General features: G+C 41.6%; 1 protein-coding gene across 1 annotated transcript in view; it reads right to left on the reverse strand.

Moving 5' to 3' along the window:
* PDE6C (phosphodiesterase 6C) overlaps nt 1-14,098 on the reverse strand; it is a 53,925-nt gene extending 39,827 nt beyond the window's left edge. The window contains exons 1-6 of the mRNA XM_055255167.2: nt 13,430-14,098; nt 5,898-6,050; nt 5,702-5,791; nt 4,610-4,750; nt 1,067-1,141; nt 11-75 (exon numbers count right to left, since the gene is read on the reverse strand). Of these exons, the coding sequence (XP_055111142.1) occupies nt 11-75; nt 1,067-1,141; nt 4,610-4,750; nt 5,702-5,791; nt 5,898-6,050; nt 13,430-13,909 (1,004 nt within the window). The 5' untranslated portion in view covers nt 13,910-14,098. The remainder of the gene's footprint in view (nt 1-10; nt 76-1,066; nt 1,142-4,609; nt 4,751-5,701; nt 5,792-5,897; nt 6,051-13,429) is intronic.
* Nucleotides 14,099-24,592: the final 10,494 nt, after the last annotated feature.

Below are 24,592 nucleotides of genomic sequence, written 5' to 3' on the forward strand. Positions count from 1 at the left end.
CAATACTCACGGAATCACTTTGATCTCTTCTTTTCCATGTAAAATGTAATCAATGATTTTATAAAAGTTGACTTCCTAAGAAAGAAAGAGGATATTATGAGCGTAATGTTATTTCCCGAAGAAATCATTTTTCACTGGGGAACTTGTACTTTAAAACTCTTACAAATAGAACCTTATTTCCCAACCACATTATATTATAACATAAATTATCAAACTACTTATATCCTGACTACAAACTTATAGTAAAACCAGAAATATTATTGGCTGTTTATCTACATGCACAAGGCTAAAATAAATTTTGTTTTTAAAAAGTTGAATTGTCCCCAAACAGCTTTTGGGGTGAGGGGGATCTTTGTCTACCAAATCATCAGATAGTCTGTTTTTATTTTCAAGTGATCCCTTTTGTTGTCCAGAAAGACCTGACATTAATAACTTCACTAGAACGAATCACGTAATTTCTCAACTGTAGTCAGTTTTACATTATATATAGTGACCTGTACCCTCCTTTCATCAGTGACTTATCTGAACAGGTGCCTCAGAAACAGGAGGTTACACTGCCAAAGCTGGAAGGGACTAGAGAATTATTCTCTCTGTTTCATGAGGCAGATGATGAACCTGAGGCCTGGACACATTCCATCCCCTTCTCTTTCCTGTGTGCTATGGACACAGGGGTTTCTGCCTTCATGAAGCTTGCAGTCAAGGGGGAAAGTAAACCTAACCCAACCCTTCCTTAGAGATTCGAATCCCATATATCTGAAGAAGGGCCCAGGTACTTCTTTAAAATGTTGTGCAGGTGGCTCTGATGCATCCCTCCCTGTTGAGAACCACTGGTCTACCAAGCCCTGGCTTTATAGAAAAGGAAACGGAGAGGTTCAACAAGGAATTAAGGCAAGGGCAAATCAGCTCTAGCTTGGGGCAGAGCTGGGACTAGAACCTCAAACTCCTTGTCTAGTGCTGTTTCTACTACTCCAGGTCTTCGCAGGCCAGTGCTCTATGCACCGTGGCCTCTTAATTTTAGCACCTGACACCATGCACAGATGGCATCAAGGAAGACATTTGCACGTACCCTGCCATCAGGTGTCTTTGGACCTTTATAAGGCTCTACTTCTCCAAGCTTGATTGGCCATTCATCGTAGAATTCCTGGAGGCAATTAAAGTATCATTAAACACACTGTTCCATGACCTACCATATCTTATATGAATTTTATGTGTTTGTATATTTTATGTTAATCTACATAATTCTGGAATTTCCGTGCTGAAAGATCTACAATTCACAGCAATACTGATTAGGAATTTTTGACTGTGAACATGTTTCTTAACCTTTTACATCTGTAAAATAGGGATAACAATAGAATTTGTACTAAAGAATTGTTGTAAGGATTAAATGAATAATACGTATGTAACATCTACCCTGGCACATAGTTCAAAATACTCAATGTATAGCAATTCTTTCATAGACAATTAAGCTAAATATGGTTTGATTAAGAGGCTTGGCCAAGGTCACACAGAGTGGCCAAATGTTGGTTGCTTTACCCAACATTCATTCTCTGTCTTTTCCTTGCTAGCATAACCTGATACGATTTGAGTATCAGGTGGTAATTTTCCATCAGACCACAGCCCATGAGTGGTCTACATGAGGTGCCTAGATCAGTTGAAGGGCAGGTATGTGGCCCAGCTCTGGACAATGAAGAAGGGGGAGAAGTCTGCTGAGGGACTACTGGCAAAAGGTATTCCTCAGATAAAAGCTGATGAGAGTGACATTTGGAGAAAATGCCTCCCAGTTGTGTCATGTCTATGTGCCATGATTTGAGCTGCAACAGCCATCTTTCCACCATAAGAGGAGGCCTCACCAACATGCTGCAGGTAGCAGAGACCTTGCCAGGAAGAAAGAGAAAGCCCCCGGACTTTAATGACTACACTGATCTCTGAATCAACCAGCACTAGCGCTGCCCTACCTTGTTAAGTGGGAGAATAAATATCATATTGTTAGAGATGCTTTTAGCTGTGTCTGATGTTTCTTACAGCCAAAAGCATCCTAACCAACATACTCAGCTAGAAAGTCCCAGAACCAAGTTCAGAACCCAGCTCTCCTAGTGCTTCATCCTATGTTTATCCACTTAGAACAATTACTCTGAAAAAATAACTTCCAATCACACGAATATGAAGAAATATAAATAAGGACAGGTGCGGTGGCTCATGCCCATAATCCCAGCACTTTGAGAGGCCGAGGCGAGCAGATCACTTGAGGACAGGAGTTCGAGACCAGTCTGGCCAACATGGCAAAACCTTGTCTCTACAAAAATACAGAAAATCAGTGGACCTGGTGGTACAGGCCTATAATCCCAGCTAGTGGGGCATGAGAATCGCTTGAACCTGGGAGGCTGAGGTTGCAGTGAGCCAAGATCATGCCAATGCACTCCAGCCTGGTGACAGACCAAGACTCTGTCTCAAAAAAAGGAAAGAAAAGAAAAGAAAAAATATATAAATAATATGGTATCATTAGTTATTTGGAACTACAAGGGTAGCAACAGAATTAAAGATGACGCAAGGGCATTGTATTGTGAATAATATTAAATGTTTCAATATTTCTACTTTAATTGAATTTTTTTAGAATACAAAAACCTAAAGTTGGTAAAGATAATATTGATTATCCACCTAGTATGTAAATTCTAGACACTATATACATATAGTGTTTCTATATATAAAAAATATATATATATATAATCTCTAATTCTCACAATTGATAAGAGAGATGTCCTCATTTTACAGATGAAGAAGCCAAAAATCAGGTACATTAAAAGACTTGCTGACAAGAAGAACAAAATCAAAGAGCTGACACTACCTGACTTAAGATTTGCCATAAAGCTGCAATAATCAAGACAGTGTGGTATTAGTGAAAGAATGGACAAATGAATCAATGAAACAAAATAGAGAACCCAGAAATAGACCCTCACAAATATAGTTAACTTGGACAAAGGAGCAAAGGCAATGAACAAAGGATAGTCTTTTCAACAAATTGTGTTGGAACAACTGAACATCTACATGTAAAAAAAGTGAATCTAGAAACAGAACTTGTACCTTTCACAAAAAATAACTTGAAATGGATTATACACCTAAATGTAAAACATAAAAGTTTAAAAATTCTAGGAGATGACATAGAAGATCTAGGTGAACTTGGGTTTGATGAGACTTCATAGATACAACACCAAAAGCACAATTCATGAAAGAAAAAATATAGAAAAATTGGACTTCATTAAAATCAAAATGTTCTGCTCTGCAGCAGACACTGTTAAGAGAATGAAAAGATAAGCCACAGACTGGGAGAAAATATTTGCAAATCTCATATTTGGTAAAGGACTTGGACCCATAATATACAAATAACTCTTACAATTGAATGATAAGAAAACAACATAATAAAATGTGGGCAAAAAATCTGAGCAGATACCTCTCTAAGAAGATATACAGATGGCAAGTAAACATATGAGAAGATGCTCAACATCATATGTCATTGGGGAATTGAAAATTAAAACAACAATGAGACACCACAACTGATACCCCAAATACTAACACTAGCAACTGCTAATACCCAAAATACTGACATTAACAACCGCTGGTGAGACATCTGGTAGACATGCAAAACAGTAAAGTCACTTTGGAAGACAGTCTACCAGTTTCTTACAAAGATTAATTTGTCTTACAATATACCAGCAATTGCCCTGTTTGGTATTTACCCAATTGAGTTGAAACATGTAGACTCACATAAACCTACCTACAATGGTTACAGCAGCTTTATTCCCAATCACTAAATATCAGAATGAACCAAGATACCCTTCAACAGGTGAATGGATAAACAAACCTGCCATACAGTGGAATATTGTTCAGTGATAAAAAGAAATTAGCTATTGAGTCATGAAAAGACACGGAGGAAACTTAAATGCATATTTCAAAGTGAAAAGCCAGTCTGAAAAAGCTACATACCATATGATTCCAACTATATGGCATTCTGGAAAAGGCAAAAACTATAGAAACAGTAAAAAACAAATTGTGGCTACCAGGACTTTGGAAGGGGTGAGGGAAGGTTGAATATGTGAAGCACAGAGGGCTTTGAGGCACTGAAACTAGTCTGTCTGATACTGTAATAGCAGATATATGACATTACACATTTGTCAAAACCCAGAGAACTGCACAAAGGATGAACCCTCATGTAAACTATGGACTTTAGTTAATAATAATATATCAATATTGATTCATCACACCACACTAATGCAAGATGTTAATAACAGGGAAACTGGGAGAGGAGATTGGGAGGGAAGAGGAAACTCTGTACTTTCTAATCAATTTTTCTGTCAATACTAGTCTAAAAATAGTCTATTAATTAATGTAAAAAAAAAAAACAGACTTGCTGAAAACCCATACTACTAGGAAGTGGAAAAACAAAGATTCAAGGCTACATCTTTTTTGCTCCAAGACCCACACTTTTACCTCTGTTCTTGTGATCAATCATGACTAATTATTTACATAGTGTATCTGTTTTTTAAGGATCACATTTCCTGTGGTGTGTTTTATAGGCGATGTTAGATGAGACAAAAATGTGTAGAATAATAAGAACCTTCTCCTTGGTCATGTCCAACAGTCCAATGGAGTATCGTTCACAGTTCAGATATGTTCTAATCGTGTAGAGTGCTTTGTGAAACTGTCGCTCAACATCTGTGAGTTCTTCAAATACTTTATTGGCTGACCACATAAGGATCTGAAAGTAGGTATCAAAAAGAAAACAGTTAGAATAAAGTATGCTATGGAGAGATAGAGCATTCGCCACAAGAAAACATGAGGTGCATCAAATTAAATAAATGCATATCATTGGAAAGTAGAATTCTGATTTTGAACATGTGTACGTCCAAAAATCTACTCAGATCCTCTAGGTGAGATGATGAGTAGACCTTTGCAAGGCTGTGGGTCTATGGAGAGAGAGAAGCTATGATTTGTTCCCGTGTCTAGATGTTTTGGCTCCAAAGGGGAAGTGCCCTGAAATTGGATGCAGGGATGGTCCCTGGGCGGAGAATCCAGTATTGGTGGCCCACTGGCTTCTGCTGGCCCTGATGTGGAGAGAACCACATACCTCCTTCCATGCATCCTGAGCTAGTTGGAGGTAACCTTACCTGGAGAGTTGAAATGGGAAGGGACCTCCCTCTCAACCTCTACTCGTGCATTGTACTGGTGAGGAAACTGAGGTCCAGAGAGTGGGCCAGACCTAGGTATCTTAGGTACCAATAGTGCTCTTTATCTCTCTGTCTCATGGAATTAGGAATAATACGCTCCTCAAATTAATAGGTTTACTATGACCCAGGAATTGCTACAAGCTTTATGTGAGAGCTAATCACTAATAGTCAGAACAACCATCTGAAGTAGGTACCATAATTGTCATCACCATCTCATAGACAGAAATGCCAAGTCCACTCGGGATCTAGACTGAAGAAAGCCAAGCCAGTTGTGCACACAACTGGAGAGCTTGGGGTGCAGGGGAGTGTGGGTGGGGAGAGTGGCAGGAAGATCATGAGAGGACACGGGGGACTGAAATTTGGGGATCTGCTCCACGTGGCTTAAACCCCCAGGAGGAATAGAAGGAGTCTGAATTTGTTGTCTCTGGGCGGCTTTGTCAGAATAGGTCAGCATGGAATGATTAATGCTGCCTTCCTTTTACCTGGCTTCTTCGGGATTCAATACTGTACATGTAGCTGGTATGATGAAGCCTTAGGATGATAGACACAAAGTTGAGGTATTTGGAAAAGACCTACAGATGGCAGAGAAGAACAAGTTATGGTTGTGACATCTTTTCTTTGGTTATACAACAAATAAATTTCCTGAGCCTCCAACCAGATGCCCAGGGTTAGCATTACCTCTTCATCCTGTTTGGAAAATTCAGCTGCATTGACTTTGTTAACTGCCATGATCACAGCAAGAACCTCCTTGCCCACCATGATCGGGGTTGCCAGCAGGTTCTTAGTGACATACCCAGTTTGCTTGTCCATGAAGTCAGAAAAATGGCTGTTCTGAAAAAGACAGTCACACATTTGTCAAAGTGGCACAGAATCATAGAGTGGTAGATCTAGGGATGATGACAGATTATTCTCTCTCATTTAAATGCTACCAACAGATAACCAGGGCTCCAGTACAGTGGTCTCCAGCAAACAATCCCACTCCACCTGTCATCCTATGACTGCATAGAATGGAATTGTCCATTTCAGAATAAGCATTGCCAACCTGAGCTATGGCCTATTTAGGTTAGGCTGAGGTTGGGCCAGAAGAAAAGAGGTGATGAGACAGCCAAGTGGAAAGTGAGGTGCTAAGAGGAAGAGAAGGGAAGGCACAAGGTTACAATAGACAGCAAGTGCATGCAGGGAAGGAGGGCACAGCTAGGAATACAGACACAGTTCATAGAGCGCTTGTCTGTCATTACAAAGGGAAAACATGCACTTGAAATCATCAACCCATATGTCATAACATAAAGCAAAAATTATCGTTGCCCCCAGTTCCTTCCAATCTACTAGAAGAAATCCATGCTAACCGCTGGTGTGTCTCCTTCTATGCCTTTCTCTGTGCTTGAACAAAGAGTTTTCTATTTTTTCTAAAATTTCCTTTTCTAATTGCTTATAATAGTTTCATCACTTAATGTCTTAGGGACTTCCCTGAAGACCAATGCACACGGATGTGAACTCACCTCTTAGATTTGTGCACACTACTCCACCCTGGGTGCTCTACGATCCACTCAACTGTCCTCTACTGATTCTGCCTGTTTATAGTTTTCCCCACTACCAACAATACTGCACTAATCCTTCTTGCTTTTATTTTTATGTGACAGATTCCCAAAAAAGGATATCCCTTTTGCTGGATCCACAGGAACATACAGTTTTTCTTTACATAGATTACTTTGATGAAAGGTTCACATTCTGAGGCTGGGCAGGGTGGTTCATGCCTGTAATCCCAGTACTTTGGAAGGCCGAGGCAGGCGGATCTCCTGAGGTCAGGAGTTCGAGAACAGCCTGGCCAACATGATGAAACCCTCTCTACTAAAATACAAAAACTAGCCAAGCGTGGTGGCGTGCCCCTGTAATCCCCGCTACTCAGGAGGCTGAGGCAGGAGAGGTGCAGTAAGCAAAGATCGCACAATTGTACTCCAGCCTGGGCAACAAGAGCAAAACTCTGTCTCAAAAAAAAAAGAAAAAGAAAAAGAAAGGTTCATATTCTAACTTCCACTGACCCTGTGTGAAAGGACCAAGGACTACTACCCTCTTGCCAGCATCAGATGCTTATCAGATTTTTAATGTTCTACCAAGCTTATGTCTTCCATTCCTATTTTTTTTTCTTTCTCTGGGAGAGAGGAAAGTGGATCTTCCCAGATTCAGACCTCATAGAGTAGATTCGAGAGATGGTCCTAATCCACTGGCCATAGCAGAGGCTGAGTAATGAGTCTAGAGAAGCACACAAATGGAAGGGCTTGAGAAAAGGGTCAAGGAAGGCAATTATCTTATTAGCTATCATGTCAGAGAATAGCCACTCATGGTGGGTTTAGACCCAGCCTTCCTTGGGTCATGATATTCTTCCCTTTGAACCTCGGACTTCTTCAATTAGAACTGAACTTTCAGCCTTAACTCTGAGACTCGTTGGCCAAAATTAGTGCGGTATTCCTTCCACAGTTGCATTATTTTCATTTCCCTGTGTTGGCAGTGCTTCTAAAAGAAGCACAAACCTTGGAGACTGGATTCTGTCTGGTTTCCCGTAGAAACAAATGTGAGAATTTTCTGGGTGTGTCATTTCCAGGCCAGAGTTTCCACCAGGGAACAAGGGCTGGTTGGCCAATAGAACTCACAGAGCTCAAATGAGATTAGCAGTCCTGAGACATGCCTCAGAATCACCTGCAGATTAATGCAGCAGATGCACTGAATCCTAATCTCCTACAGAGGAACCTGCACTTTTACGTGGCCCAGGTAATTCTTAGGCTCAACCCAATGGGGAATCACTCCTGCAGAGGATCACCAGAAATGGTACCGCTGTCAGAGGAAATGTGTGATGTAAAGGGGATAAAGGCAGCCCCTCACTCCAGATCTCTTCTATACCCTTCCCAAAGTGGAAACACACAAACCAACTCTTGAGGCATCAGCATTGCATAAAGGCAAGGAAGGTATTGGAGTCAGTCTTTCTTGGCTGAAACTGGGCCCCATTGTACTAGCTATATGGTCCTGGGTGTGTTACTTACCTTCTGTGTCTCGTTTTCTAATCTGAAAATAGGGGTAATACTTCCATCTACTGCCTAGAATGCCTGATGTGAAGACAGAATAACATAGTATAGGCTGAGCACTTAGAAAAAAAAAGTGGCCATAGTATTCAGTAAGTACTGGGAAGAGAAACTTAGTACTTTTCTAGGCTTTCCTGAATGAGAAGTAGTTCTTTTGCAATTACCATTTTGCTTCTAGTTTTAATTTTTCTAGCCAATTCAAATCACTGAAGAAATCAGATGCCCGTAGCTGGATGTATGCCTCCCAAACCGCAGAGCACCTTTCCTCCAGAAGGCCAGCACACTCCCTCACTCATGCCACCAAGAACCACATTTCTTTTCTATCCACTTTATCTGTTACTTCTCTCTGTTTCCCTGTAGCATCTTCACCCTCAGACCAAAGTGTCTGCAGTTTTTGTTAGATTCTTTCTCTTAATCCACTGCTTGTCTAGGCCAGCTCCCATTGTTTCCCTTCCACCCTGTTATCCATGCAGATCACATCACCTTCATTTACACAGCCTGAGCACTAAAGGAATCATCGAAATACCAGAAACGTGCACCATGGGATGAAGTTGGCCAGGACTTCTTTTTTTCTTTTTCTTTCTTTTTTTTTTTTTTGAGACAGAGTTTCACTCTTGTTGCCCAGGCTAGAGTGCAATGGCGTGATCTCTGATCACTGCAGCCTTCACCTTCCAGGTTCAAGTGATTCTCCTGCCTCAGCCTCCCAAGTAGCTGGGATTACAGGCACCTGCCACCACACCTGGCTAATTTTTGTATTTTTAGTAGAGACAGGTTTTCGCCGTGTTGGCCAGGATGGTCACAAACTCCTGACCTCAGGTGATCCGCCCACCTCAGCCTCCCAAAGTGCTGAGATTACAGGTGTAAGCCACCACGCTTAGCTGGCAGCACTTGTTTGCAAACACATTTCACTCTGCAGCTTCACACTTTATGCCATTTTATTCCAGATTCTAAACACAAGGAAATGTTCTTAAGTTCAATGGACTGTTTTGAGAAAATGGCTTGTAAGTTTCAAAATTTAATACTTGCTTATTATTACATCTGAAAGCCCTAGATAAACCAGCCATCAAGTTACAGGATGGGGATGGGGGAGGGGTTTTTGTGTTTTATTTTCACTAGCTCAAAAAATCCTTAGAGAAGTTTCTTTGCATAAATCCTGCGTGTGTCCCTTGATGGTTCTTCAGAGAAGCCCTTGAAGGCAGCTGGAGAACATTGTTTAGAGCAACAGGAGGCCTGATCCCTCATCAGATGTCAGTATTGCTAAATCCTGATTAAACACCCTTAACCCCTGAGATCCAAGGCAGAAGTAGAGGAGGAAAGGAAGAGAGAGGAAGGAGGACTTTTAAACCACAGTCAGAATCAGGATCACCCATAGTTCATGGACAGCTTTCCGAATAGAGAAAGAAACAACTTAAAGAGGATATCTCTCAGTTTCCTATTGTTAAAAGTCTTCCTCTCAGCACTTTGGGAGGCCTATGTGGGCAGATCAAGAGGTCAGGAGTTCAAGACCAGCCTGGCCAACATGGTGAAACCCTGTCTCTACTAAAAATACAAAAATTAGCTGGGCATGGTGGTGCATGCCTGTAATCCCAGCTACTGGGGAGGCTGAGGCAGGAGAATGGCTCAAACTTGGGAGACAGAGGTTGCAGTGAGCCGAGATTGCACCATTGCACTCCAGCCAAAAAAAAAAAAAAAGTCTTCCTGGCTTCAACTTGTTTTAAAACAGGTGATAATCATTGACCCTTTTTTGGCCAACCATATCCAGCTCCTAAACCCCTACTGGCATAATGACAATATTATCACAGCTATCATTTATTGAGCATCTACTATGAGTCAGGTCCTTAATATACATTTAATCTGTACATTTGCTTATCTCCATTTCTTAGGGGTAGAAACTCCATCACACAGTTACTAAGTCACAGACATGGATCTGCACCCAGGTCTGTCTGATGCCACAGCCCTCTCCCTATACCAGTGGCTTCCCTGTTACCTTCATGGACCCTCCAAGTTTGGGAGTATGTAGTTCTGTACCTTTGTCTAGGTGTGAGAAGTCTTTCCCTCACCTGAGCCCGCACTGATGACCAGAGGAAAGTTGTATGTGGTCAGGGATGTAGTAGAAAGAGGGAGGCCTCCAAAACCTGAGTTACATCCCCAGATCTGCCACATCCTGTCTACCTAACTTTGAACGATTCCTACTACATAGGCTGGAAATAAAATATATGATCCTTGTCAGGGAACGTTGTTTAAATTGTCAAGTGCAATGAAAAGAGGAAAAATTAATCAGATATTTCATTTGAAACATTGGTTTCTACTTCGTTTCCCATTGCAAATCTTACTGTAGCGGCTAAAGCATGTGAAACTGCAGGGGTGTAAGGTAGGCGAACAGCACTGAACACGTACTCAGCTACCTCCGTTCCAACCCTTCTCATCCACAGACACATACCGTTGGGGGAGATACAACTCCTATGGCCTCAACTTCCAGTCCTCCATAGGACAGAGTTGGGCTAAAGACTTCATAAGCCCCTTCCATCTCTAATATTCCACAGTTGATTTGAAACTCATTTCCTCCTCCTGTATCTGCTTACCCATAGACCAGTGGTTTTCAACATTGGCTGCATATTAGAAGTAGCTGGGGGAGCTTTTTAAAAATACCAATGCCTGGGCCGGGCGCAGTGGCTCACGCCTATAATCCCAGCACTTTGAAAGTCCATGGCGGGTGGATCACCTGAGGTCAGGAGTTCAGTACGAGCCTGGCCAACATGGTGAAACCCTGTTTCTACTAAAAATACAAAAATTAGCCAGGCATAGTGGCGCACCTCTGTAGTCCCAGCTACTCAGGGTGCTGAGGCAGGATAATTGCTTGAACCCAAGAGGCAGAGGTTGCAGTGAGCCAAGATAGCGCCATCACACTCCAGCCTGGGTGACGGAGCAAGACTCTGTCTCAAAAATAAATAAATAATAAAATAAAAATACTAGTGCCTGAATTCTAATCTTTGAGAGTCCACTGTAACAATAAAGCCACCAATATGGTTTTGTGGATTGTGTTTGTTTTTTGAGACAGGGTTTCATTCTGTCACCCAGGCTGGAGTGCAGTGTGTGAACACAGCTCACTGCAGCCTTGGCTTTCCAGGCTCAAGCCATCCTCCCATCTCAACCTTCCAAGTAGCTGGGACTCCAGGCACACACCACCATGCCTAGCTTATTTTTGTATTTTTGGTAGAGACGGGGATTTCTTATGTTGGCCAGGCTGGTCTCAAACTCCTGGGCTTAAGCCATCCACCCGCCTTGGCCTCCCGAAGTGCTGGGATTACAGGCGTGAGCCACTGCACACAGCTTAATATGGTTTTAATGGATAGCGAGAGTTGGAAATCCCCACTCTAGAGAGAAAAAATGTGAAGAAGCAGTTGAAATGAAGAACCAATGAGGTCTCTGTCTTTCCCGTGAGCACAGAACCATATCTGTCTTCAAAACACATTTCTGTGTCCCACCCAGAACAGCCAAGAGCCCTCCAGAGAAGACAAGAGAGACTCCCCACTCCCAGATGAAGTGCTCCATCCGTGTGGTGATGCCCACCATGGACAGCCGCAGACCAAAACCACCTCCAAGCAGCTCCATGCTTATTTCCTTCTCACCACAGAGAACTGGGCTCATCAAAGTACAACAGCAGAAATCATTTTACCCATCTCTTCTTTAAAAGCCTTTCAAAAAATTGCTGAATGTCACTTTTTCAACTTTGATGTGCTAGTAGGGATGGGCTCTGTTGGGGACCCTCAAGGAGCATATTCCCATGAGAAAAACCTAAGGATGTGCAGACATTGCCTTCCAGTTGGTTGTCTACGGAACTTTGCCCTAAGGACGTGCATCCATTTAGACACTTGAAGCAGCTGCAGTCAGGCTCAAAAGCAAACTTAACTCAGCTTAAACTCACTGAAAGGAGGAATTATTCAGGACTGAAGGCCCTACCAGGCCCCGTGGTAACCCTTGCACCTGAGCAGTGTTCTGTGGTTGTTTGCAGAGAGTCGCTTATGTTTGATGACTTCCACATCTCTTGGGTCCGTGTGACCCTCCCCCTATAATCAGCTTCAGGAGGCATTTAGGAGATTATCCTCCTGCCTCTCCAGCTGCCCTATTCACCCCTGCACAGAAAGCATTTCACAGGTTGTTCCCATTCAACTCTGTTCCATCATAATCCACTTTTCCCTTTTTGTTAATGGTAAACCGTAATAATGGACCACATGTGTAGAGAAGGAGCTGCCAGGAGAATCTCCAAGCTGGTACCATTGATTATTGCTGAGGGGAGGGATGATGGGTGATTAGCATTGCCTCCTTTGGTTTATTCGTATCTTATAATTGTTTACAAATGAACGTGTACTCTAATGGTAAGAATAAAGTTTTTCTATTTCTACAGGGGCATCTCAATACCTTGTATTTGTGCAGTATGCTGTTGGTCTTCAAGAGGGTCCAAACGTCCCACTTACATGATTGGAATTCATTCTTGAAAGATCTGGGTTATGGAGCAGTGGGAGTAGTCAATTGCACTTAACCATCACCTAAATTCACATATGTAATGAATTCCAAATTTGAACATCTGAACTTTCAAATGGCATCATTTTTTCTTTTTGCACATTTGGTCGATAGATGAAAGAATTGATTCACTAGCAAATCCATCCAAAAAACCTGAATGTTTTCAAAGGACTGTGAATGAGAGGCATGGGGAGCAGTTCACAAGTCTTGGCATCTGGGCATGTTGGCCCATCTCCCTAGTGGGGTGGTTTGTTTTGCTGGTGTTGCTGAGAAGGAAAGTCCCCCAGAGCACTGGAGGAGGCGTAAGGGAGGGGGTGTGGAATGCACCAGATCCAGGTAGGATCACCTGATAAAATGCCAAACTTTACATGGGACATACTTAAACCTCAGAAAATAATAATTCATTGTTTATCTGAAATTCAAGTTCAACTGGGCAACTTGAAATTTCGTTTGCTAAATTTGGCAACACTAGGCCTGGGTGATCCTCTTCCCTGCCACCCACATTCCCCCGGTTATTGCCAAACCAATGCCACAAGGATAGCACTATCTCTCTTTCCCATTTGTTTCTCCCTGACCCTGCCAAGACCTCTGCCCCACTGTCATAAGGCCACCTACCTTTTGCACATCTGGGACATTATGAGTTTTCTTCGTGTGAGCAGCCCAACCCACTATCCCAATGTCCAATGGAAACACAACTTCTTTGTCAGGGCCCACCAGGTTGTCCTCAAACTTGGAGGTGGGGGTGACATCCAGCAACCTAGAGGCCACCTCAGGTGTGCCGTTCCGGGACCGGCACAGGAACATGCTGCAGCGGTCAGCCTGGAGCAGGTGGGCCAGCCTCTGCAGGGCCCTGTGAACCCCCTGCTCTGGGGTGCCCCCCTCCTCCTGCACGGTCCACAGCAGCTCCAAGCACAGGGCCGACTCCTCCACCTGGGTCAGCTCAGAGAAGGACATGCTGGACTGGACTGGCACCTGGCTGTTCTTGAAGATTTCTCCCAGCACCTCCACCCGCAACTTCCTGTCGAAGTACTCCTTGGCAAACTGAGGGTTCTCCTCCAGGTATTTCTCCACGGCATCTTGGTTGATCTCACCCATGGTGTGGCTTGCTTTGCTGCGTTTGTTCAGAAAGGACAACCTTCAGAGCACTACCTGAGGCAGAGTGATGAGAAGGAAATACATCCTGGTGGAAATTACTGAGGAAACCGTAAATGGTCCCTCATAGGACTTCCAAAGGTCAAGCAGAAAGCAGAGCTTTCAAACTGCCTGTAACTCTTGGGATGTGACAGAAGGCCCTGGCTTAGGGTGGGATTCAGGAAGCAGAGGATTAAAGAGTTCTTCAGGACACTAAATCCCTGAGCATTAGTAGCTCATAAGTCCCTAGTGAATCTTCAGAGCATCTTAGATCAGCCCAGCAAGTAGCAAGCTGAGGTGTCTATTCCAGAAAAATAACTGAATGTCGGCTGCTGTCCGCAGCAAGGAAGAATCACTGACATATCCATGAATGACATGACATTGGCAACAATTGGCACTTTGAATCGTTCTTGTATGATAGCTATAGGAAGTAAAACTATTTAGACCTCGGAAGTGCTTGGATTTTTTTTGTTTATATAGCAACTTTAATGAACATCTGGGAGATATGGAACAGTTTAGCATCACCACAACATAAAGGTGAATATTAATCTTTCCTTTTCTTAAAAGTCTTTTGATCACCAAGGTTGCTTGGCCTCCTCTTTCTCTAAAACCTTCACCTCTCAATCCCTGTCACTTTAGAAAGCTTGACCTCAGAAGTGTTTTAAAGGAATAAACCTCAAGCTTATTACTAAAGAGGTGAAGATAGCAAAATATTTGCCAATGATCCAAACCTAATCAAGTCATGAATTCAATAATAAGCCTTGTCGAGAGACTATAATTACAAAAGGTAACCTACATAGTTACTAGCTGGGTTTTTCTGCTAAGTATCTTAGTTAGGATTTTGTTTTCAATAGCAATAGCCAGAGGTCATGCGATTTTGCTCCAACATACAGTCTATTAAATCTACTAGATGATAGATATCTTGTCTGTTGCTAGGATCCTTAACATCTCAGGGGCTACTGGCATAGAAAGAACACTCACCACTACTTAGTTTTGTTTAACGTTCACTTTACTAAGCTTTTACATCTATTAAACACATTTCCTCAAATATTTAAACACTATTATGCAACTAATAATTCAAACTATTAATTCATGAACCAATTGCCTTCGATACTTAAATGTTGGTTTCAAACTTAGTCAAGGTGTTTTAAACACTTCAATAAAGCTACAAACCTAATATGAGAAATTCTCTTAAGTGGAAAACACACACATGTTACAGTGACTCTAAAAATTATTGTTACACCCACATTTAAGTTTGCTTCAAAAATAGAAGCGCTATGCGTTTCATTGAGTTCTCTAAGCTTTACCTCTCTAGATAGTAATCTTTTTTTTTTTTTTTTTTGAGACGGAGTCTCGCTCTGTTGCCAGGCTGGAGTGCAGTGGTGCGATCTCAGCTCACTGCAACCTCCGTCTCCTGGGTTCAAGTGATTCTCCTGCCTCAGCCTCCCGAGTAGCTGGGACTACAGGTGGGTACCACCATGCCCAGCTAACTTTTGTATTTTTAGTAGAGATGGGGTTTCACCATGTTGGCCAGGCTGGTCTCGAACTCCCAACCTCAGGTGATCCCTGTGTCAACCTGAGAGATAGTAATCTTATTAGTCACAAAGAAAAAGAGATCTGTTGAGGTTGCACATTCCCTGTCGTGAGCTGAGAGATTCTTGGTGGGAAACATGGTTTTCCCAGGGGTACAGAAACAGTCATTTGTTGAGTTATGCCACTTCTTGTGATTGAGCTTCACCTGCTACCTCAAAGCACCTTGTCAGGTGCACACATTTTCTTGGACTGTCCTATGTCACACTCAACTCTAGTTTCAGGAGGTTCCTCGTTGGATGACTATTTACTTCATAACACCCTGTTATTATCATTAGGATAATGCAGAAATGTATTTCCCAGGAGAGAGTTGAGTCAACTTAGTCACCCCTCCTATGGGACCATCCTCCTCATCTAACAATTTTGGACACTCTTTTTTACCTAGTTATTTTGTGTGACTCATGGTACAGTTCCTACTGCTCCTGTAAGTATGTGGCGTGCTCATGATTTCCTGGTTTCATCCTTCCCTCTTGAAACAGAGAGGGAAAAACACATATTTGCATTTCATATACAGACTTAATAGAAAAAACAAAAAACAAAATGCCCATATATGTTTACCTTTCATAATCTTTTTTTTTTTTTTTTTTTTTGAGACAGAGTCTCGCTCTGTCGCCCAGGCTGGAGTGCAGTGGCGCGATCTCGGCTCACTGCAACCTCCGCCTCCCGGGTTCACGCCATTCTCCTGCCTCAGCCTCCCAAGTAGCTGGGACTACAGGCGCCTGCTACTATGCCCGGCTAATTTTTTGTATTTTTAGTAGAGACGGGGTTTCACTGTGTTAGACAGGATGGTCTCGATCTCCTGACCTTGTGATCCACCCGCTGCGGCCTCCCAAAGTGATGGGATTACAGGCGTGAGCCACCGCATCCAGCCCATCTTTCATAATCTTATAAAAGTAAATATTAATTTGAAAAAGAAACATCCTACTATAGTCAGCATTCTTTTGTTTTTATAACTGGTTAGAGATTCATTCATATGTTCATTCTTTTTTTTTTTTTGAGACGGAGTCTCCCTCTGTCACCCAGGCGCGATCTTGGCTCACTGCAACCTCTGCTTCCTGGGTTCAAGCGATTCTCTTGCCTCAGCCTCCGGAGTAGCTGGGATTACAGGTGCACACAACCATACCTGGCTAATTTTTTTGTATTTTTAGTAGAGACAAGGTTTCACCATGTTGGCCAGGCTGGTCTCGAAATCCTTTGGTGATCTGCCCTCCTCGGCCTCCCAAAGTGCTGGGATTACACGTGTGAGCCACTTCACCTGGCCTCATTTGTTCATTCATTCAACATTTGTCTATTGATTGTCTGTTATAAGCAAGGCACCATTCTAGCTATTGTGATAGAGACTTCAAGTTCCCCTTATATTATATGATTGTTTCCTTCTCCCAGTTTTATGGGAAGATTACTCTTCCTCCCTCTGGTACAGCCATATGACTGATTTTAACAAATGGTTTGTGGGCAGAAATATCACTTTCAGACAGGAACAATTAATTGCCAACGGAAGGCTCTCCAGGTCTCTGTTCCCTCTGCTGCCACATCAGTTTCAGATGAAAGGGCTCCTGAATCCCAGAGTGAGGATGTCATGGAACCGAGGCCCCTGCTGACCCGAGATGGACATGTAGCATGATGAGAAATAAGCTTGTCTTGTTTTCAGCCTCGGAGACATGAGGGTTGTTGTTACTGCAGCATCACCAAGACAATTCTGACAGTTACACTTCTACTGCTGGGGACTCAGGGGGTAGTCCCAGCATTACAAGCACTTGTGGTGTGGGAAGGGAGATAAGACTAGTGCATAAAAAGCCATGAGACATAGAACAGAATACGATTAATGCTGGAAGGGAGGCACATGTACGTGGCTATCGGAGTTCACGAAAGGGATCATATCTAGGGTGGCTGAAGACCGGGTAGAAATCAAGAGTGTTCAGAAGCAATAGCATGGGGTGTAGGGTAATACGGGGAGGACAGTGAGAGGTGACCCTGGAAAGGTGGGTCGGGCCCAGATTAGAAGGGCCTCAAAGCCTAGACTGAGGATTTTGAATCCTGGAAAATTTTTGAAGTGGGAGGCAACATTATTAGTGTTCTTCTTTACAAACTTAATGAGGAAGATAACTTGGAGGAAAACAACATACTGGACATTGGGATGCAGATTAAGATACTTATTGCATTTGGCTCATTATCAAGCAACCTAAAAATGTGTATAGGCTTTGGCCCTATAATTCTGCTTTTATAAATTCATCTTAGAGAAATAATTAAGAACGTATGTGATTAATACAGTTGCAAGGGTGCTTATCATGAGTGTGGGTATAAAAGCAAAAGATTAGAAATAGCCTAGACACTTAATAGTAGGAGGTTGAGTAAATAAATGGTATTAGATCCCTAAAATAAAAAGCAGCTACTAGGTTGGTGCAAAAATAATTGCGGTTTTTCCCGTTAGTTTTAGTGGCAAAAACCACAATTACTTTTGCACCAACCTAATAATATTGTTAAAGTCTATTGACATGAAAAAATATTTATGATATGCAGTTAATTACAAACAGTATTGCAGCTTGATTCCATTAATATGCACGGACAGAGGTATATATACCAAAAATATTAAGTGAAATTATTTCAAGGCAGGACATGGTGGCTCATGCCTATAATCCCAGCACTTTGAGAGGCTGAGACAGGCAAATTACTTGAACTCGGGAGTCTGACAGCAGCCTAGGCAACATGGTGAAACCCCGCCCTACAAAAAAATACAAAAATTAGCTGGGCTTGGTGGCACACGCCTGTAGTCTCAGCTGAGACTGGGACTGAGATGGGGGGATGGCTTGAGCCCAGGAGGTAGAGGCTGCAGGGAGCTGTGATCGCACCACTGCACTCCAACCTGGGCGACTGAACGAGACCCTATCTCAGAAAAAAAAAAGTTATTTCAAAGTGGTGGGATTCAAGACATTAATTTTTTTCTTCTTTTTTTGCTTACCTGATTTTTGTAAAGTATCTACACTGAACATATACACTTTATGTAATAAAGAAATTAAGTCATTCATAAACAAAGATTTTGAAGGTATCTCTGCAGTCTATGGGTGAAGTTGCTCGGAAATGAAAAAGAAAAGGACAAATGTGAGACACAATCCAGCAAATGTGTCATGACAATTGACAGGACGAGGCAACTGATTAGTTAGAAAAAGCACGCAAGACAAGGGGTCGCTGTTAACTACTTTGAGTGTTGAGCAAAGTTATGGACTGAATGTTTGTGTTCCCCTAAAACTCATCTGTTGAAATCCTAACCTCTAATGTGATGGTATTAGACGTTATGGCCTTCAGGATGTGACTAGGTCATGAGGATGGAACCCTCACAAGTGGTATTAGTGCCCTTATTAAAGGGCCCCCAGAGAGCTCTCTAGCCCTCTTTCTTCCATGTGAGGATACCATGAGAAGATGGCTGTCTGTGACCTGGAAGAGGAAGATGGTCATCGCTGAACCTGACCATGCTGGCACCCTGACCTCAGACCTCCAGCCTCCAGAAATATGAGAAGTGAATTTCTGTGGTCTATAAGCCACTCTGGCTGTGACACTCTGTTATAGCCACCTGAACTAAGACAAATGACATTTTATCAAAGATTTTTAAATGGGTAATATTAGAAGCCTCCTTTTAGCACACACACCAATAGCCTTTTCTTTCTTTCTTGTTCTTGATGAAGTCCTATGATTTCCATAGCTCTTCCTCTCGGGATAGTTCTTTGCAGAGCTTCTTGCCAGTGTTAGCAAGATCTTTGTGTCTCTTATTGGCTGTCTGCTACTAGGCACTGAAAAAAACAAAATCAATTTCAGAAAATAACGTATTTTATTTTTTAAAATGTCTGATTCAGGTGGTACATGTGTAGGTTTTTTATATGGGTATATTGCATGATGCTGAGGTTTGAGCTTCAGTTGAACCCATCACCCAGATAGGGAGCACAGTACTCAATAGGTAGTTTTTCAACCCTTTCCTTTGTCCTTTTGGAGGTCCCAGTGCCTATTGTTCCCATCATTGTGTCCATGTATACTCAATGTTTAGCTCTCACTTGTAAGTAAGAACATGTAGTATTTGGTTTTCTGTTCCTGCATTAATTCACTTAGGATAAGGGCCTCCAGCTGCATCCATGCTGCTGCATAGGACATGATTTTGTTTTTTGTATGGCTGCGTAGTATTCCATGGTGCATATGTACCACATTTTCTTTACCCGGTTCACCACTGATGGGCACCTGGGTTGATTCCATGTCTTTGCTATTGTGAATAGTGCTGTGATAAACATGTGAGTGCAGGTGTCTTTTAGGTAGCATGATTTATTTTCTTTTGGGTTTCTACTGGATAGATACCCAGTAATGGGATTGCTGGGTCAAATGTGAGTTCTATTGTTAGTTCTTTGAGAAATCTCAACACTGTTTTCCGCAGGGGCTGAACCAATTTACAATCCCACCAACAGCATATGAGTGTTCCTTTTTCTCTGCCACCTTACCAACATCTGTTATTTTTTGACTTTTTAATAACAGCCATACTGTCTGGTGCAAAAGGTTTTGATTTGCATTTCTCTAATGATTAGTGATGTTGAGCATTTTTTCGTATGTTTGTCGGCTGCTTGTATGTCTTCTTTTGAGAGATATCTGCCCCTATCCTTTGCCCGCTTTTTAATGGGGTAATTTGTTTTCTTCTTGCTGATTTGTTCTTTATAGATTCTAGATATTAGTCCTTTGTCAGATGCATAGTTTGCTAATATTTTCTCCCATTTTGTAGAGTGTCTTTTTCCTCTGTTGCTAGTGTCTTTTGCTGTGCAGAAGCTCTTTAGTTTAATTAGGTCCCACTTGTCAATTTTTGTTTTTGTTGTGTTTTCTTTTGAGGACTTAGTCATAAATTCTTTGCCTAGGCTGAGGTTCAGAAAAGTATTTCCTAGATTTTCTTCCAGGATTTTTATAGTTTGAAGTCTTACATTTAAGTCTTTAATCCATCTTGAGTCAGTTTTTGTAGCTGGTGAGAGGTAGGGGTCAAGTTTCATTCTTCTGCATATAGTTAGCAAATTTTCCCAGCACCATTTATTAAATAGGATGGAAAATGACATATCTTAAAATTTAAACTTACCAAACAGATCACTTAGAATAAATTTATAACATGACAAAACGTTGACTTCACTGTTTAATTTTTACATCAGTGCTTCTGGTTCATTCAAAGCATAGATTTGTTGTTCGTTTTTTTTGGATAGAATATTAACTGATGGAGAAAATGAGGGAAAAAGTCAAAATCTTAGATGCTAATATTTTTTAATGACAATAAATTTATTTAGATAAACTCTGAAATGATAACTAAGTCAATGTGAAAACTCCATTGCATTTACATAGAATTTTTTAAAGAAATATAAACCACCTGGTAATAATAAAAGGATAATAAGAATAGATAACATACAAAAATATACTCTGTGACAGGTACCCTCCTAAGATACTTACCTATATTATCTTATTTAATTTTTTTTGTCTTTTTTTTTTGAGATGAAATTTCACTCTTGTTGACCAGGCTGGAGTGCAATGGCACGATCTCTGCTCACGGCAACCTCCACCTCCCGGGTTCAAGCGATTCTCCTGCCTCAGCCTCCCAAGTAGTTGGGATTACAGGCATGCACCACCATGTCCAGCTAATTTTGTATTTTTAGTAGAGACGGGGTTTCTCCATGTTGGTCAGGCTGGTCTCAAACTACCAACCTCAGGTGATCCTTCTGCCTCAGCCTCCCAAAGTGCTGGGATTACAGGTGTGAGCCACCGCGCCTGGCCTATCTCATTTACTTTTTACAATAATCTTATAAGGTAGGTACTATTATTATTTTACAGGTGAGAAATTGAAGCACAGAGAAATTAAGTTATGCCCAAGGTCATAACCAGCAAGCGATAGTAACCTACTCTAAAACTACCAGTTTAAATATGGCTAAATTAAAAAATGTGCCTGTGAGGTGAACCAGACATCGTACTTGATGCTAGAGGGGGATATACAAAGACTCTTTCTTTGAAGATTTTGAAACCTAGGCAAATATCATAAAATGTTAAATGCTAATACAAGAGTGAAATAAAAATTCCAGACAATCTTTTTAAAAAACTACCAAGGAATGATTTAACTTTCTTAAACTTTCTGTTTAAACAAGTTTTCAGTAGTACTCTATATAAATGAGCACATGTAATTTCTAATTCCGTCATTGTTAAAATTTTTCGCTGCAGTTAATGATTTCTACAGGAAGTTATGCTTATACAATAGCCAAAACATATGCCTACAAGGTAGAAGCACCAACACAAAAATCACCAATATCCTGGGTTAATTAAGTGTGCTTCACATTATTATACTGAACCCACTCTTCAGTTCCACCTTAGCCAGATTATCTGTTCCTATAATTACCCATCATGGAAAGGCACACTCTGTAGGTAGGAATTTCAGGCACATCTGGCAGCCAACTGCACAGGACCCTTCCATCTGCACATTTGCACTCATGAAAGCCCTGTGCCTGCACTTAATTGATGGGTATAACCAGGTATCTCAGAGACAATTTGGTTGGTGAAAACCATATTATTTTTATCCAGATTGATGGGACGGTCTGATGACTTTGCAACAACTGAGAACACCGTATTGAAAAAATTAGTTTATCTCTTTGTACCTGAAAACATGGACTGACTAACCTTTCCATTTTTCAACCAATTATTTTGTTATCTTTTAAATGCAGTCAGAAGACAAATGCTGCTCCACTTCCTTGTTTTTCATTTTTCTTGGCCTCCGTCCAGATGTGGGCATAAATGTTACTTGGTATAAAATGGAGCTGGTTGGAAGTGCTTAATTTTCATGAGGGTAAGGACATAAACGTCTTGCATTAGTTCTTCTGTCAGTTATGGTAAAATCTTTTTCAGTCTTTTTTAGAAGTTAGTGACTTGTTTGATGCTGTTAAGGTTAAGGTAACATCAACTTCTGTTAGAAGTAACCTCTCAAACCTCAGTAGCTTCATCCAGTGGAAGCTCATCTCTCGTTCACATAAAGTCAGTCACTAGTGGGGACCCTGGCAGATAAGAGAAGAAAAGAGGATGTGAACAATTGAACAGGCAGCTTTTCTGAGCTCTGCCTGGGAGTGACACAGCCCCTTCCACTGGCCAGAAGGCTCATGGCCTTATAGAGCTTCGGGAAGTGGGGACAGGGAAGGCAGAGGCTGGCAGACTGGTAGTCCCCAACTTTACAGCATGGAAGGGGACTGCAAATTTTTTGGTGAAAGGCCAAGTAGCCACCTCTGCTACAAGTACTAAATCCTGAGGAATTATATATTAGAAAGGGTGAACTCTGAACAGGTCTTTAAAAATAAATGTTTTATGGAGTTTGCATAGAGTGACTAATTTCAGTAAAAGAAATTATATCTATTGATTAAGCACCTACTATGAACAAGTCTCTTGATATACCCAGTGCAAAAGTGGGGACAGTGGGGACAGGTACAAAGATGAATGAAAGAAACATGGTCTATCTCTCCATGAAGCATGGCAAGGAAATGAATGAAATTTTGTGTACATTACATACGATCTATAAGATGTAATTTAAAACATAATTTTACCTACAGAAAAAGGAGCAAGAAAAATATTTGTAAAGGAAATATTTGCTTTATTTTCTGATTAACGTTTTCACCATAGAAAATTTTAAAAATACAAAAAGGCACAAAGAAAAAATCTTCCAGTGTCCCTAACCCTATCACACAGAGATATTCACTGTGAACGTTTTTCCTTTTGACTTGATACATACACATATTTGAAAAGTTAATGTATGAGGATCTTTTCCAAAGTACTGAAGAACATCAGTTGACCTGAATTAACTTATTTGTAATCATGAAGAAATCCTAGAAAGAATGCCAAAATAAACTGTTTTTCTCTGCTGGTATCTGGAGCACTAAGGTCCCTGATTTATCATTAAAAGAGGAGGAGCAGAGGAATGGTTACACCAACTTTCTTTTTTCACCCCAAATTTTTACTCTGAAACAACCTTTAAACACCCAACAAATAAATGAAAACTTGTTGCTGCATCAAAACCATCACCAAAATGAACTGAAATACCCTTCATTATTCAATCTACAGTGTGTGCAAGGGCAACCAGAATGCGTTCTAGGAGAAATGGCTGCAAGGCCAGAGGGTATTAGGAGAACGTTTTTGGCAGGAATAACTGTCCAAAGGCAACTGGGCTAAGCTAGGAGCTCTCCATCACTAAAGAACTTGGAGCAAAAACTGGAAGACCTCTCTTCTGGAATGCCGAAGAGGGGATCCAAGCATTGGGCAGGAAATAGAGAGGTGCCCTAAAATCCTTTCCCACCCAGGGTGCATAGATCCATACCCCATAGGGTCCTGCAGGAGAGGGTCTGAAGCAGAACTTATTTGAGCTGTTTGGGATTACACAGTCTTCTATAAAACTGGCCCAATCAGAAGATTTCCTAGTTAGCTTGGTGTCCAGAAACAGGCTTTCCTAGCTCTGCGGCGGTTAGGAGTTAAATGCATCACCGCTGGCTCCCCAGACACTGCTAGGACTCAAATGGGTGCAAGAGTGAAGGGGAAGGTGGGAAAAAGATGGAGAAGCAGCGGGGAAGGAAGCCACAGACGTCCTCTTTTCAGGATGCTCAGAATTAGCCCTAATGCCCTATAGATAAAGGATTGGTCTGAGAACCAATCAACTCCTTATTTCTGTTTGGCAGCCACCTTCCTCTTCCCCGATCTCCTCTTATTTCAGGTCTGGCTGGAGCAAAATGGCCCAAATTGATCTCGAATCTTTCCGATTTAGGTCATGGAGACACAATCGATATTGTATAGAAGGAATCTCAAGAAGAGATACTTCTTTGCCACATCATGAATTCTCATTCCGTCATTCTCATCCTTTGACTGGCTGCTTTGATCAAACGAATGGAACTCTTAACTTCGAACAGAAAGAGAAAAACAGAGTCAGTAAATTGTGCCATCACACAGGCAAAATACCTAAACTAGTCACACTGTTTTGATTCAATTGGCTACTGACGTTATAGAATGTTGTTTACTCTTCTCTCCTTTGTCTACTCC

The sequence above is a fragment of the Symphalangus syndactylus genome, chromosome 2 (genome assembly GCF_028878055.3).
Source record: "Symphalangus syndactylus isolate Jambi chromosome 2, NHGRI_mSymSyn1-v2.1_pri, whole genome shotgun sequence".
Classification (NCBI taxonomy): Eukaryota; Metazoa; Chordata; class Mammalia; order Primates; family Hylobatidae; genus Symphalangus; species Symphalangus syndactylus.